A 14902-nucleotide genomic window follows, 5' to 3' on the forward strand; every position below is an offset into this window, starting at 1 on the left:
CACCATTCAAACAGTTTTAGAAACTTTAGGGTGTTTTCTATCCAAATCAAACAATTATATGCATATTCTAGTTACTGGGCAGGAGCAGTAACCAGATTAAATCGGGTACGTTTTTTATCCGGCCGTGCAAATACTGCCCCCTATCCCCAACAGGTTAACTCCATAAAAATATACAGTACAATGTTCAGTAAAGTGAATTTAACCTGGACAGAATATATATACCAGTGGAGGCTGCTGAGAGGAGGACGGCTCATAATAATGGCTGGAACGGAGCGAATGGTACCATTTGATACCATTCCTCTGATTTCGCTCCAGCCATTACCACGTGCCTGTCCTCCCCAATTTAGGTGCCACCAACCTCCTGTCATATATATATACACTACCGTTCAAAAGTTTAGAAATGTCCTTGTTTTTGAAAGAAAAGCAATTTTTTTGTCCATTAAAATACCGTCAAATTGATCAGAAATACAGTGTTGTAAATGACTATTGTAGCTGGAAACGGGTGATGATTTTATGGAATATCTACATAAGTGTACAGAGGCCCATTATCAGCAACCATCACTCCTGTGTTCAAATGGCATGTTTTGTTAGCTAATCCAAGTTTAACATTTTAAAAGGCTAATTGATCATTAGAAAACCCTTTTGCAATTATGTTAGCACAGCTGAAAACAGTTGGCCTTCTTTAGACGAGTTGAGTATCTGGAGTATTAGCATTTGTGGGTTCGATTACAGGCTCAAAATTGCCAGAAAGAAATGTCTTTCTTCTGAAACTCGTCAGTCTATTCTTCTTCTGAGAAATGAAGGCTATTCCATGCAAGAAATTGCCAAGAAACTGAAGATCTCGTACAACATTATGTAATACTACCTTCACAGAACAGCGAAAACTGGCTCTAACCAGAATAGAAAGAGAAGTGGGAGGCCCCGGTGCACAACTGAGCAAGAGGACAAGTACATTAGAGTGTCTAGTTTGAGAAACAGATGCCTCACATGTCCTCAACTGGCAGCTTCATTAAATAGTACCCGCAAAACACCAGTCACAACGTCAACAGTGAAGAGGCAACGCCGGGATGCTGGCTTCTAGGCAGAGTTCCTCTGTCCAGTGTCTGTGTTCTTTTGCCCATCTTAATCTTTTCTTTTTATTGGCCAGTCTGAGATATGGCTTTTTCTTTGCAACTCTGCCTAGAAGGCCAGCATCCCGGAGTCGCCTCTTCACTGTTGATGTTGAGACTGGTGTTTGTGCCAAGAGTGTGCAAAGCTGTCATCAAGGCAAAGGGTGCCTACTTTGAAGAATCTAAATTAAAATAAAACATTTTGATTTGATTAACACTTTTTTGGTTACTACATGATTCCATATGTGTTATTTCATAGTTTTGGTGTCTTCACTATTATTCTACAATGTAAAAAATAGTAAAAAATAAAGAAAAACCCTTGAATGAGTAGGTGACTGGTACTGGATATATACTAGTTTGTTCTGAATGAACAATGATCTGATTGGCTGTGCCTTGATTAGCTGTGCTCTGTGTTAGTTCCTGATCTGATTGGCTGTGCTCTCTCTCAGTCCCTCCCAGCATCTCAGGTTCAGAGATGCCCAGTGAGGTGGGGGTGCTGCTGAATGACAGCATCCAGCTGGTGTGTCGCTCTCAGGGAACCCCGCCCCCCTCCATCCAGTGGCTGAAGGATGGCAAGGCCCTCAAAACAGGATCCAGGGGACTCAGGTACACATCAACCCCCGCCCCCTAGAACCTAGCTCCTAGCCCCTATCTCCTAGCCACTTAGGAGTTCTGAGAGGACTGGATAAGAGTATCAAAATGGCTAATATTGGACGAGCCTATCCAAGGAAAGGTGGAGCTACTCTGAGATTGAAAGGACCTGGACAGAGGAACTGTCATGACATCCATGGGGTTTCTGATATTTCTCTATATTAATATTAATGGTTTGTTTGCATCCTCATTCTATCCAGGATCAGTCTAGATGGCAGCACTCTGACTGTGTCTGGAGCTCACACCTCTGACAGTGGGAAGTACACCTGTGTAGCCACCAACAAGGCTGGAGAAGAGGACCGCATATTCAACCTCAATGTCTATGGTGAGTTTAACTCTCTCAGCCTCTCTCTTCCATGCATGTATTCCTTACTTTATGAATGAAGAGTTTTAAATGTATCTCCCTCTCTCCCTCCTTTCTTCTTTCCATCTTCTGTCCTCTTTCGTTTGTGTGTGTGTGTGTGTGTGTGTGTGTGTGTGTGTGTGTGTGTGTGTGTGTGTGTGTGTGTGTGTGTGTCCATAGTGCCTCCTGTGATCAAGGGGAACAGTGATACGGCTGTGGATTTGACCACCGTTCTAGACAGCTCCATCAACATAGAGTGTGTTGCCATGGGCTCCCCTCCACCTCAGCTCAACTGGCTGAAGAACGGACTGCCTCTCCCTGTCTCCTCACAGATACGCCTGCTCTCTGCCGGACAGGTGCTCAGGTAGGTCTGGGGTCGAGGGGTTATATATCGGATTCTGTATGGAATGTCTTTCAATGTACATATATAAAGGCAAGAGCAATGTATTTAAAACTGTTACATGAATATTGCTTTATTCTGTATACTGTTTAAAATGTGTTGTACTGTATGTCACACAGTAGTTTGACCTTTTACTGCAGTGGGATAAATCAGGGTCACACAGTGTTTCTGGGAAGTCTTAAACAAATCAACTTAGAAACAAAAGTATACACCTCACACACATGGTTATGGGCTTAAACAAAAGAAGACACCTGTACCATGTCAGATATAGAGATGAAATGTATTACATTTTGAGTTTGCAACCAAATACTGCACTTTATATACATCACAAAAGACTGAAATATAACAAAATTGTTTGACGTAGAAACACTGGATTTTCTGCGGGTTTTTTGAAATAATGATTATTAATTATGAAATTATGTAAAATATTTATAACATTCCACCTATGAGGTCACTAGGTCAGACTGCAGGAAAGGGCTACTATTTCATTCCATTCTGCCTCTCTGGCAGGATTAATGTGTTGTTCAATTCTGTCTCTCTGTCAAGATTAATGTGTTGTTCAATTCTGTCTCTCTGTCAAGATTAATGTGTTGTTCAATTCTGTCTCTCTGTCAAGATGAATGTGTTGTTCAATTCTGTTCTCTGTCAAGATTAATGTGTTGTTCAATTCTGTCTCTCTGTCAAGATTAATGTGTTGTTCAATTCTGTCTCTCTGTCAAGATTAATGTGTTGTTCAATTCTGCCTCTCTGTCAGGATTCATGTGTAGCTCCAATCTGCCTCTCTGTCAGGATTAATGTGTTGTTCAATTCTGTCTCTCTGTCAGGTTTAATGTGTTGTTCAATTCTGCCTCTCTGTCAGGATTAATGTGTTGTTCAATTCTGCCTCTGTCAGGATTGCGAGGGCTCAAGTCTCAGACGGCGGCACCTTTACCTGTGTGGCGTCCAACAGGGCTGGTGTGGACAACAGGCACTACAACCTACAGGTTCACGGTGAGTTCAACACAAAACATTAATAACAGTATACAAAATCTCACAATAACCCCCACCCCAACTCCAAAACCCTCACTAACCCAATACTGACCTGCTTTTGTAATATATGACCTTGTCATGTGGCCCAGCTGCTAGATGAGTTAGATCAACACTGTGATGTTATCTGCCCTTGCAGTTCCTCCCAACCTGGACGGGGCGGGCAGTAAGGAGGACGTGACGGTGGTGAGAGGGAACCTGGCCTCCCTACTATGTATAGCTGATGGAACTCCAAGCCCCTCCATGTCCTGGCTGAGAGAGGGGGAGGCCCTGGTCCCTGGACCCCACATCAAGCTGCTCAGTGTGGGCACCACGGTACAGATCATCCAGGCCAGGGTGGAGGATACGGGACGCTACACCTGTGTGGCAAGAAACAGCGCTGGCCAAGCCAGCCGACACTTCCATCTCAAAGTACTGGGTGAGTGGGTGAACATATACAGTACCAGTCAAACGTTTGGCCACACTTACTCATTCAAGGGTTTTTCTTTATTTTTACTATTTTCTACATTGTAGAATACTAGTGAAGACATCCACACTATGAATTAACACATATGGAATCAAGTAGTAACCAAAAAAGTGTTAAACAAATCAAAATATATTTGAGATTTGAGATTCTTCAAAGTAGCCACCCTTTGCCTTGATGACAGCTTTGCACACTCTTGGCATTCTCTCAACCAGCTTCATGAGGTAGTCACCTGGAATGCATTTCAATTAACAGGTGTGCCTTGTTAAAAGTTAATTTGTGGAATTTCTTTCCTTCTTACTGCATTTCAGCCAATCAGTTGTGTTGTGACACTGTAGGGGTGGTATAGGGGTGGTATACACTGTAGGGGTGGTATACAGAAGATAGCCCTATTTGGTAAAAGACCAAGTCCATATTATGGCAAGAACAGCTCAAATAAACAAAGAGAAACAACAGTCCATCATTAATTTAAGACAATTAAGGTCAGTCAATACGGAAAATTTCAAGAACGTTCTTCAAGTGCAGTCGCAACAATCATCAAGCGCTATGATGAAACTGGCTCTCATGAGGACCGCCACAGGAAAAGAGGACCCAGAGTTAATTAGCGTTAACTGCACCTCAGATTGCAGCCCAAATAAATGCTTCACAGAGTTCAAGAAACAGACACATCTCAACATCAACTGTTCAGAGGAGACTGTGTTAATCACATTGCTGCAAAGAAACCACTACTAAAGGACACCAATATGAAGAAGAGACTTGCTTGGGCCAAGAAACACGAGCAATGGACAATAGACCGGTGGAAATCTGTCCATTGGTCTGATGAGTCCAAATTTGAGATTTTTAGTTCCAACCGCTGTGTCTTTGTGAGACGCAGTGTAGGTGAACGGATGATCTCTGCATGTGTGGTTCCCACCGTCAAGCATGGAGGAGGAGGTATGATGGTGTAGGAGTGCTTTGGTGCTGACACTGTCTGTGATTTATTTAGAATTCAAGGCACTCTTAACCTCTTGGGGCTAGGTGGGACGCTAGCGTGCCACCCGTGGTGCACTCCATCAACAGCAGGTGCATTTCAAGAGCGGCAAATTTGAATCCAAATAAATGTCAAAATTCAAATTTTTCAAAAATACAACTATGTTACACCATTTGAAAGATAAACATCTCCTTAATCTAACCACGTTTTACGATTTCAAAAAGGTTTTACGGCGAAAGCATAAATTTAGAGTATGTTAGGACAGTACATTTACAAGAGTTGTGTGTAATGTTTTGTCAAGTCAAAGACAGGGTCACCAAAACCATAAAACCAGCTAAAATGATGCACTAACCTTTTACAATCTCCATCAGATGACACTCCTAGGACATTATGTTAGACAATGCATGCATTTTTAGTTCTATCAAGTTCATATTTATATACAAAAACAGCGTTTTACTATGGCATTGATGTTGAGGAAATCGTTTCCCTCCAATAACCGGCAGTCAAGTCAGCGTCAGAAATTAAATAATTAAAATTAGAAAACATTGGTAAAATATTATATTGTCATTTAAAGAATTATAGATTTACATCTCTTGAACGCAATCAACTTGCCAGATTTAAAAATAACCTTACTGGGAAATCACACTTTGCAATAATCTGAGCACTGCGCCCAGAAAAATACGCGTTGCGATACAGACTAGACGTCATGTTGGGGAGATCTAAAATCGAAAATACTATGTAAATAATCCATTACCTTTGATTCTCTTCATCAGATGTCACTTCCAGGTATCACAGGTCCATAACGAATGTAGTTTTGTTCAAAAAAGCTCATCATTTATGTCCAAAAATCTCCGTCTCGTTAGCACATGATGTAAGCCAGCCGGACTTCTCGTCATGAACGAGGGGAAAAAATATATTTCCGTTCGTTCAAACATGTCAAACGTTGTATAGCATAAATCATTAGGGCCTTTTTTAACCAGAACATGAATAATATTCAAGGTGGACGAATGCATACTCTTTTATAACGTATTGGAACGAGGGTACCCAACATGAACTAGCGCGCCAGGTGTCTAATGGGACATCACCGTTCCATGGCTCTTGTTCGGTCAGATCTCCCTCCAGAAGACTCAAAACACTTTGTAAAGGCTGGTGACATCTAGTGGAAGCAATAGGAAGTGCCAAAATATTCCTAAACCCCTGTGTTTTTCAATGGGATAGGTTTAAAGTCAATACAACACATCAGGTATCCACTTCCTGTCAGAAAATGTCTCAGGGTTTTGCCTGCCAAATGAGTTCTGTTATACTCACAGACACCATTCAAACAGTTTTGGAAACTTTAGAGTGTTTTCTATCCATATATAATAAGTATATGCATATTCTAGTTACTGGGTAGGATTAGTAACCAGATTAAATCGGGTACATTTTTTTTATCCAGACGTGCAAATGCTGCCCCCTAGACCCAACAGGTTAACCAGCCAGCTCACAAGTGCTCACCATATGTTGGAACTCCTTCAAGACTGTTGGAAAAGCATTCCTCATGAAGCTGGTTGAGAGAATGCCAAAAGTGTGCAAAGCTGTCATCAAGGCAAATGGTGGCTACTTTGAAGAACCTCAAATATAAAATATATTTTGATTTGTTTAACACTTTATTGGTTACTACATGATTCCATATGTGTTATTTCATGGTGTTGATGTCCACTATTATTCTACAATGTAGAAAAAATTAAATAAAGAAAGAAAAACCCTTGAATGAGTAGGTGTCCAAACCTTTGACTGGTACTGCATGTGTGTATGTCTGTATATATGTACTGTCTGTCTGTCTGTCTGTCTGTCTGTCTGTCTGTCTGTCTGTCTGTCTGTCTGTCTGTCTGTCTGTCTGTCTGTCTGTCTGTCTGTCTGTCTGTCTGTCTGTCTGTCTGTCTGTCTGTCTGTCTGTAAGAAAGAAAGATGACCCCACTCTCAGTATATAGTGCACCCACAGAAATGTTTTGGCTCCAATAGACTTCATCATGTAATACCCAGTCCTCTCTGCGTGTGTGCGTGCGTGGGCTGGGCATTACATGATGAAGTCTATTGGAGCCAAAACATTTCTGTGGGTGCACTATATACTGAGAGTGGGGTCATCTTTCTTTCTTAAAGACAGACAGACAGACAGACAGACAGACAGACAGACAGACAGACAGACAGACAGACAGACAGACAGACAGACAGACAGACAGACAGACAGACAGACAGACAGACAGACAGACAGACAGACAGACAGACAAACACACACAAACAGACAGATGACTAAAATGTAAAATGCCTCTCTCAGACCCCCCTCGTATCAACGGTTCGGGCATGGCAGCAGAGGTGTCTGTGGTAGTGAACCATGTTCTGGAGCTGCTGTGTGAAGCCACAGGTATCCCCGCCCCCACCCTCACCTGGATGAAGGACGGACGGCCGCTTCCCCAGACAGACAGCCTGCGCGTCCTCAGAGGAGGGGAGGTGCTCAGGATCTCCTCCCCACAGGTGAGAGGGAGGGACAGGGATGGACCTAAAAAAACAAGAAGGGACTGTTCAGGAGTAGTGAGGTTTGAGGGCGTAATCTGATTGTAGGAAAGAGCTCTCTTTTTTTTCCCAATATCAATTTTGTCTTATTTCTCACACATGACTTCTCTTTCGCCCCCCAGCTGGAGGACACAGGGAGGTACACCTGTCTGGCCAACAGTCCTGCAGGAGACGACGATAAAGAGTTCCTGGTCCGCGTGCATGGTGGGTAATGAAGTTATATCGTGTATGTGACCTGACCAGGGCATACTACTGGACCTAATAATGACTTGTTGCTTTTTAATGTAACATGTTATTTCATGTTCTAAGTGTTTCGTTGTGATATCTTCCCAGTTCCCCCTAACATCGCTGGGGAGAGCACGCCACAGAATGTGTCAGTGCTGCAGAACAGACAGGTGACTCTGGAGTGCAAGTCAGACGCTGTCCCTCCCCCAGCACTCACATGGCTCAAAGACAGCAAGCCACTCCAGGTAAATAACACACCTGTCCTCTGTGTGTGTGTGTGTGTGTGTGTGTGTGTGTGTGTGTGTGTGTGTGTGTGTGTGTGTGTGTGTGTGTGTGTGTGTGTGTGTGTGTGTGTGTGTGTGTGTGTGTGTGTGTACAGGGCTTTTTGACACAGGCCTGATATCCCTCCCCTCTCTCCGTAGGCCTCCCCTCGTGTGCGCGTACTGTCCAATGCGCGTTACCTCCAGATCAACATGGCTGAGCTGGGGGATGGAGCTCAGTATACCTGTGTAGCCAGCAACATCGCTGGCAAGACCACACGACAGTTCAACCTGGCTGTTAATGGTACAGAACTCAGAGAGAGTCAGTGACAATGACATCATTATCCTATTGAATATGGCTGGTCCTGTGCTTAGAGCCTCTAAAGAATAGTAGTGGGACCTAAGATCTCTCTCTGTGTGTGTGTGTGTGTGTGTGTGTGTGTGTGTGTGTGTGTGTGTGTGTCTCTTCAGTTGCTCCCACCATAGCAGAGGGCCCTCTGACTGTAACAGTCCACATAGACCAGCCTGTGGTGTTGGAGTGTATCGTGAGTGGAGTGCCCGCCCCCCGCGTCACCTGGAGGAAACATGGAGCCATACTGGCAGGAACCAACCCCAGGTCAGACCACGTCGCACACTGATGATGCCGTTACATGTTATATGAAGTGTTGAATGCTGTTGTTTTATCCAATCAGCGTCCAGTTTTCAAACTACCCTGTTTATAATATACTGGTATGTTATACGCAGGGTTTGTGTCAGACACTCAACATTGAAGATACATGGCAAAAATACAAGTTTTAGGACTAGGATATGATATTTACAATGAGACATTATCCTAAATGTGTGTCCACACACCCGTCCTGCACAGGTACATGTTTGCTGAGGACGGCTCGCTCCACGTCCCCTCAGCTCAGGTGACTGATACAGGACGGTATCTGTGTATGGCCACCAACCAGGCTGGGACACAACGCAAGAGAGTCGACCTGCAGGTCCACGGTGAGAAGAAGGCTCAGCCTCTCACACACACACACACACACATTTAATGAATTAATTTCACGCCTATCCATTGTGTTCTAGTTCCCCCCTCTATCTCCCGTGGTCCCACCAACATAACCGTGACAGTGAACGTTCAGACTACCCTCTCCTGCGAGGCTACGGGCATCCCCAAGCCCACGGTCAGCTGGACCAAGAACGGTCAAACACTCAACACAGACCACAACCAGAATATGTACAGGTTGAAACAGGTTTTTTCCTCTCTCTCTATTTCTTACCTCTTGTTGCTCCCGTCTCGTAATACTCTGAGATCAGTTCTTAGATTGACAGAAAGTTCTCAGAACCCCAAAACACGGTCTGAAGCTTCCGTTCCCTCTTTGTGGTCTCCAGGTTACTGTCGTCAGGTTCTCTGGTTGTCATAGCCCCCACAGTGGAGGACACAGCTGAGTATGAGTGTGTGGTGTCTAACGAGGCGGGGAAGGAGGCCAGAGCCATTCAGCTCACTGTCCAGGGTGAGTACTTACAGTACGGGAGACCATCTGAACACAGCCTGGTGTTATTTACATGTTTTTTTCAATGTTGGCTTGGAATGTCATTTTAATGACAGTAGAGTCAGCTTATTTCAATGGTTCTGATTGATTTCTTTTCTGTATTTTCAAGCTGACTTCCTAAATGGACATCTTCAATAGCACTGAAGTCCAGTTTGGTAAAAGCAGTCTCTTCCTCTGCAGTTCCTCCCTCCATAGCGGATGAAGCCACAGAGCTGGTGGTGACCAGACTGTCCCCGCTGGTGATTGGCTGTACTGCGTCAGGAGTCCCAGAGCCCATACTGCACTGGAGTAAAGATGGAATGAAACTCCCCAAGGAGGGGAACGGTTACAGCATCCTGTCCTCAGGTTAGACTGTTCACTATTATAGATAATACTGCTGGGTGTTGAGAGGAGGAGAAGGGCCACAACATCCTGGTTAGACTGTTATTACTACTGGGAGCTGGGTTCTGTTATTACTACTGGGAGATGGGTTCTGTTATTAGTACTGGGAGCTGGGTTCTGTTATTACTACTGGGAGCTGGGTTCTGTTATTACTACTGGGAGATGGGTTCTGTTATTACTACTGGGAGCTGGGTTCTGTTATTACTACTGGGAGCTGGGTTCTGTTATTAGTACTGGGAGCTGGGTTCTGTTATAACTACTGGGAGCTGGGTTCTGTTATTACTACTGGGAGCTGGGTTCTGTTATTACTACTGGGAGCTGGGTTCTGTTATTACTACTGGGAGCTGGGTTCTGTTATTACTACTGGGAGCTGGGTTCTGTTATTACTACTGGGAGATGGGTTCTGTTATTACTACTGGGAGCTGGGTTCTGTTATTACTACTGGGAGATGGGTTCTGTTATTACTACTGGGAGATGGGTTCTGTTATTACTACTGGGAGCTGGGTTCTGTTATTACTACTGGGAGCTGGGTTCTGTTATTAGTACTGGGAGCTGGGTTCTGTTATTACTACTGGGAGCTGGGTTCTGTTATTACTACTGGGAGCTGGGTTCTGTTATTACTACTGGGAGCTGGGTTCTGTTATTACTACTGGGAGCTGGGTTCTGTTATTACTACTGGGAGCTGGGTTCTGTTATTAATACTGGGAGCTGGGTTCTGTTATTACTACTGGGAGCTGGGTTCTGTTATTACTACTGGGAGCTGGGTTCTGTTATTACTACTGGGAGCTGGGTTCTGTTATTACTACTGGGAGCTGGGTTCTGTTATTAGTACTGGGAGCTGGGTTCTGTTATTACTACTGGGAGCTGGGTTCCGTTATTACTACTGGGAGCTGGGTTCTGTTATTACTACTGGGAGCTGGGTTCTGTTATTAGTACTGGGAGCTGGGTTCTGTTATTACTACTGGGAGATGGGTTCTGTTATTACTACTGGGAGCTGGGTTCTGTTATTACTACTGGGAGCTGGGTTCTGTTATTACTACTGGGAGCTGGGTTCTGTTATTACTACTGGGAGCTGGGTTCTGTTATTACTACTGGGAGCTGGGTTCTGTTATTACTACTGGGAGCTGGGTTCTGTTATTACTACTGGGAGCTGGGTTCTGTTATTACTACTGGGAGCTGGGTTCTGTTATTACTACTGGGAGCTGGGTTCTGTTATTACTACTGGGAGCTGGGTTCTGTTATTACTACTGGGAGCTGGGTTCTGTTATTACTACTGGGAGCTGGGTTCTGTTATTAGTACTGGGAGCTGGGTTCTGTTATTACTACTGGGAGCTGGGTTCTGTTATTACTACTGGGAGCTGGGTTCTGTTATTACTACTGGGAGCTGGGTTCTGTTATTACTACTGGGAGCTGGGTTCTGTTATTACTACTGGGAGCTGGGTTCTGTTATTACTACTGGGAGCTGGGTTCTGTTATTACTACTGGGAGCTGGGTTCTGTTATTACTACTGGGAGCTGGGTTCTGTTATTACTACTGGGAGCTGGGTTCTGTTATTACTACTGGGAGCTGGGTTCTGTTATTACTACTGGGAGCTGGGTTCTGTTATTACTACTGGGAGCTGGGTTCTGTTATTACTACTGGGAGCTGGGTTCTGTTATTACTACTGGGAGCTGGGTTCTGTTATTACTACTGGGAGCTGGGTTCTGTTATTACTACTGGGAGCTGGGTTCTGTTATTACTACTGGGAGCTGGGTTCTGTTATTACTACTGGGAGCTGGGTTCTGTTATTACTACTGGGAGCTGGGTTCTGTTATTACTACTGGGAGCTGGGTTCTGTTATTACTACTGGGAGCTGGGTTCTGTTATTACTACTGGGAGCTGGGTTCTGTTATTACTACTGGGAGCTGGGTTCTGTTATTACTACTGGGAGCTGGGTTCTGTTATTACTACTGGGAGCTGGGTTCTGTTATTACTACTGGGAGCTGGGTTCTGTTATTACTACTGGGAGCTGGGTTCTGTTATTACTACTGGGAGCTGGGTTCTGTTATTACTACTGGGAGCTGGGTTCTGTTATTACTACTGGGAGCTGGGTTCTGTTATTACTACTGGGAGCTGGGTTCTGTTATTACTACTGGGAGCTGGGTTCTGTTATTACTACTGGGAGCTGGGTTCTGTTATTACTACTGGGAGCTGGGTTCTGTTATTACTACTGGGAGCTGGGTTCTGTTATTACTACTGGGAGCTGGGTTCTGTTATTACTACTGGGAGCTGGGTTCTGTTATTACTACTGGGAGCTGGGTTCTGTTATTACTACTGGGAGCTGGGTTCTGTTATTACTACTGGGAGCTGGGTTCTGTTATTACTACTGGGAGCTGGGTTCTGTTATTACTACTGGGAGCTGGGTTCTGTTATTACTACTGGGAGCTGGGTTCTGTTATTACTACTGGGAGCTGGGTTCTGTTATTACTACTGGGAGCTGGGTTCTGTTATTACTACTGGGAGCTGGGTTCTGTTATTAGTACTGGGAGCTGGGTTCTGTTATTAGTACTGGGAGCTGGGTTCTGTTATTACTACTGGGAGCTGGGTTCTGTTATTACTACTGGGAGCTGGGTTCTGTTATTACTACTGGGAGCTGGGTTCTGTTATTACTACTGGGAGCTGGGTTCTGTTATTACTACTGGGAGCTGGGTTCTGTTATTACTACTGGGAGCTGGGTTCTGTTATTACTACTGGGAGCTGGGTTCTGTTATTAGTACTGGGAGCTGGGTTCTGTTATTACTACTGGGAGCTGGGTTCTGTTATTACTACTGGGAGCTGGGTTCTGTTATTACTACTGGGAGCTGGGTTCTGTTATTACTACTGGGAGCTGGGTTCTGTTATTACTACTGGGAGCTGGGTTCTGTTATTACTACTGGGAGCTGGGTTCTGTTATTACTACTGGGAGCTGGGTTCTGTTATTACTACTGGGAGCTGGGTTCTGTTATTACTACTGGGAGCTGGGTTCTGTTATTACTACTGGGAGCTGGGTTCTGTTATTACTACTGGGAGCTGGGTTCTGTTATTACTACTGGGAGCTGGGTTCTGTTATTACTACTGGGAGCTGGGTTCTGTTATTACTACTGGGAGCTGGGTTCTGTTATTACTACTGGGAGCTGGGTTCTGTTATTACTACTGGGAGATGGGTTCTGTTATTACTACTGGGAGCTGGGTTCTGTTATTACTACTGGGAGCTGGGTTCTGTTATTAGTACTGGGAGCTGGGTTCTGTTATTACTACTGGGAGCTGGGTTCTGTTATTACTACTGGGAGCTGGGTTCTGTTATTACTACTGGGAGCTGGGTTCTGTTATTACTACTGGGAGCTGGGTTCTGTTATTACTACTGGGAGCTGGGTTCTGTTATTACTACTGGGAGCTGGGTTCTGTTATTACTACTGGGAGCTGGGTTCTGTTATTACTACTGGGAGCTGGGTTCTGTTATTACTACTGGGAGCTGGGTTCTGTTATTACTACTGGGAGCTGGGTTCTGTTATTACTACTGGGAGCTGGGTTCTGTTATTAGTACTGGGAGCTGGGTTCTGTTATTACTACTGGGAGCTGGGTTCTGTTATTACTACTGGGAGCTGGGTTCTGTTATTACTACTGGGAGCTGGGTTCTGTTATTACTACTGGGAGCTGGGTTCTGTTATTACTACTGGGAGCTGGGTTCTGTTATTACTACTGGGAGCTGGGTTCTGTTATTACTACTGGGAGCTGGGTTCTGTTATTACTACTGGGAGCTGGGTTCTGTTATTACTACTGGGAGATGGGTTCTGTTATTACTACTGGGAGCTGGGTTCTGTTATTAGTACTGGGAGCTGGGTTCTGTTATTACTACTGGGAGCTGGGTTCTGTTATTACTACTGGGAGCTGGGTTCTGTTATTACTACTGGGAGCTGGGTTCTGTTATTACTACTGGGAGCTGGGTTCTGTTATTACTACTGGGAGCTGGGTTCTGTTATTACTACTGGGAGCTGGGTTCTGTTATTACTACTGGGAGCTGGGTTCTGTTATTACTACTGGGAGCTGGGTTCTGTTATTAATACTGGGAGCTGGGTTCTGTTATTACTACTGGGAGCTGGGTTCTGTTATTACTACTGGGAGCTGGGTTCTGTTATTACTACTGGGAGCTGGGTTCTGTTATTACTACTGGGAGCTGGGTTCTGTTATTACTACTGGGAGCTGGGTTCTGTTATTACTACTGGGAGCTGGGTTCTGTTATTACTACTGGGAGCTGGGTTCTGTTATTACTACTGGGAGCTGGGTTCTGTTATTACTACTGGGAGCTGGGTTCTGTTATTACTACTGGGAGCTGGGTTCTGTTATTACTACTGGGAGCTGGGTTCTGTTATTACTACTGGGAGCTGGGTTCTGTTATTACTACTGGGAGCTGGGTTCTGTTATTACTACTGGGAGCTGGGTTCTGTTATTAGTACTGGGAGCTGGGTTCTGTTATTACTACTGGGAGCTGGGTTCTGTTATTACTACTGGGAGCTGGGTTCTGTTATTACTACTGGGAGCTGGGTTCTGTTATTACTACTGGGAGCTGGGTTCTGTTATTACTACTGGGAGCTGGGTTCTGTTATTACTACTGGGAGCTGGGTTCTGTTATTACTACTGGGAGCTGGGTTCTGTTATTACTACTGGGAGCTGGGTTCTGTTATTACTACTGGGAGCTGGGTTCTGTTATTACTACTGGGAGCTGGGTTCTGTTATTACTACTGGGAGCTGGGTTCTGTTATTACTACTGGGAGCTGGGTTCTGTTATTACTACTGGGAGCTGGGTTCTGTTATTACTACTGGGAGCTGGGTTCTGTTATTACTACTGGGAGCTGGGTTCTGTTATTACTACTGGGAGCTGGGTTCTGTTATTACTACTGGGAGCTGGGTTCTGTTATTACTACTGGGAGCTGGGTTCTGTTATTACTACTGGGAGCTGGGTTCTGT

At 44.6% G+C, this 14902-nt stretch overlaps 1 protein-coding gene across 2 annotated transcripts in view; it reads left to right on the forward strand.

Moving 5' to 3' along the window:
* The window catches only part of hmcn1 (hemicentin 1), a 240393-nt gene that overhangs the window by 194649 nt on the left and 30842 nt on the right, over positions 1 to 14902 (forward strand). For both annotated transcript variants that reach the window (XM_045687880.1, XM_045687881.1), the window contains exons 63-76: positions 1559 to 1715; positions 1961 to 2085; positions 2284 to 2467; positions 3396 to 3493; positions 3669 to 3947; positions 7277 to 7473; positions 7635 to 7716; positions 7846 to 7982; positions 8160 to 8301; positions 8469 to 8613; positions 8863 to 8990; positions 9072 to 9228; positions 9378 to 9499; positions 9719 to 9883. In XM_045687880.1, coding sequence (XP_045543836.1) covers positions 1559 to 1715; positions 1961 to 2085; positions 2284 to 2467; positions 3396 to 3493; positions 3669 to 3947; positions 7277 to 7473; positions 7635 to 7716; positions 7846 to 7982; positions 8160 to 8301; positions 8469 to 8613; positions 8863 to 8990; positions 9072 to 9228; positions 9378 to 9499; positions 9719 to 9883 — 2118 coding nt within the window. The remainder of the gene's footprint in view (positions 1 to 1558; positions 1716 to 1960; positions 2086 to 2283; positions 2468 to 3395; positions 3494 to 3668; positions 3948 to 7276; positions 7474 to 7634; positions 7717 to 7845; positions 7983 to 8159; positions 8302 to 8468; positions 8614 to 8862; positions 8991 to 9071; positions 9229 to 9377; positions 9500 to 9718; positions 9884 to 14902) is intronic.

Source organism: Salmo salar, chromosome ssa10 (assembly GCF_905237065.1).
Source record: "Salmo salar chromosome ssa10, Ssal_v3.1, whole genome shotgun sequence".
NCBI lineage: Eukaryota > Metazoa > Chordata > Actinopteri > Salmoniformes > Salmonidae > Salmo > Salmo salar.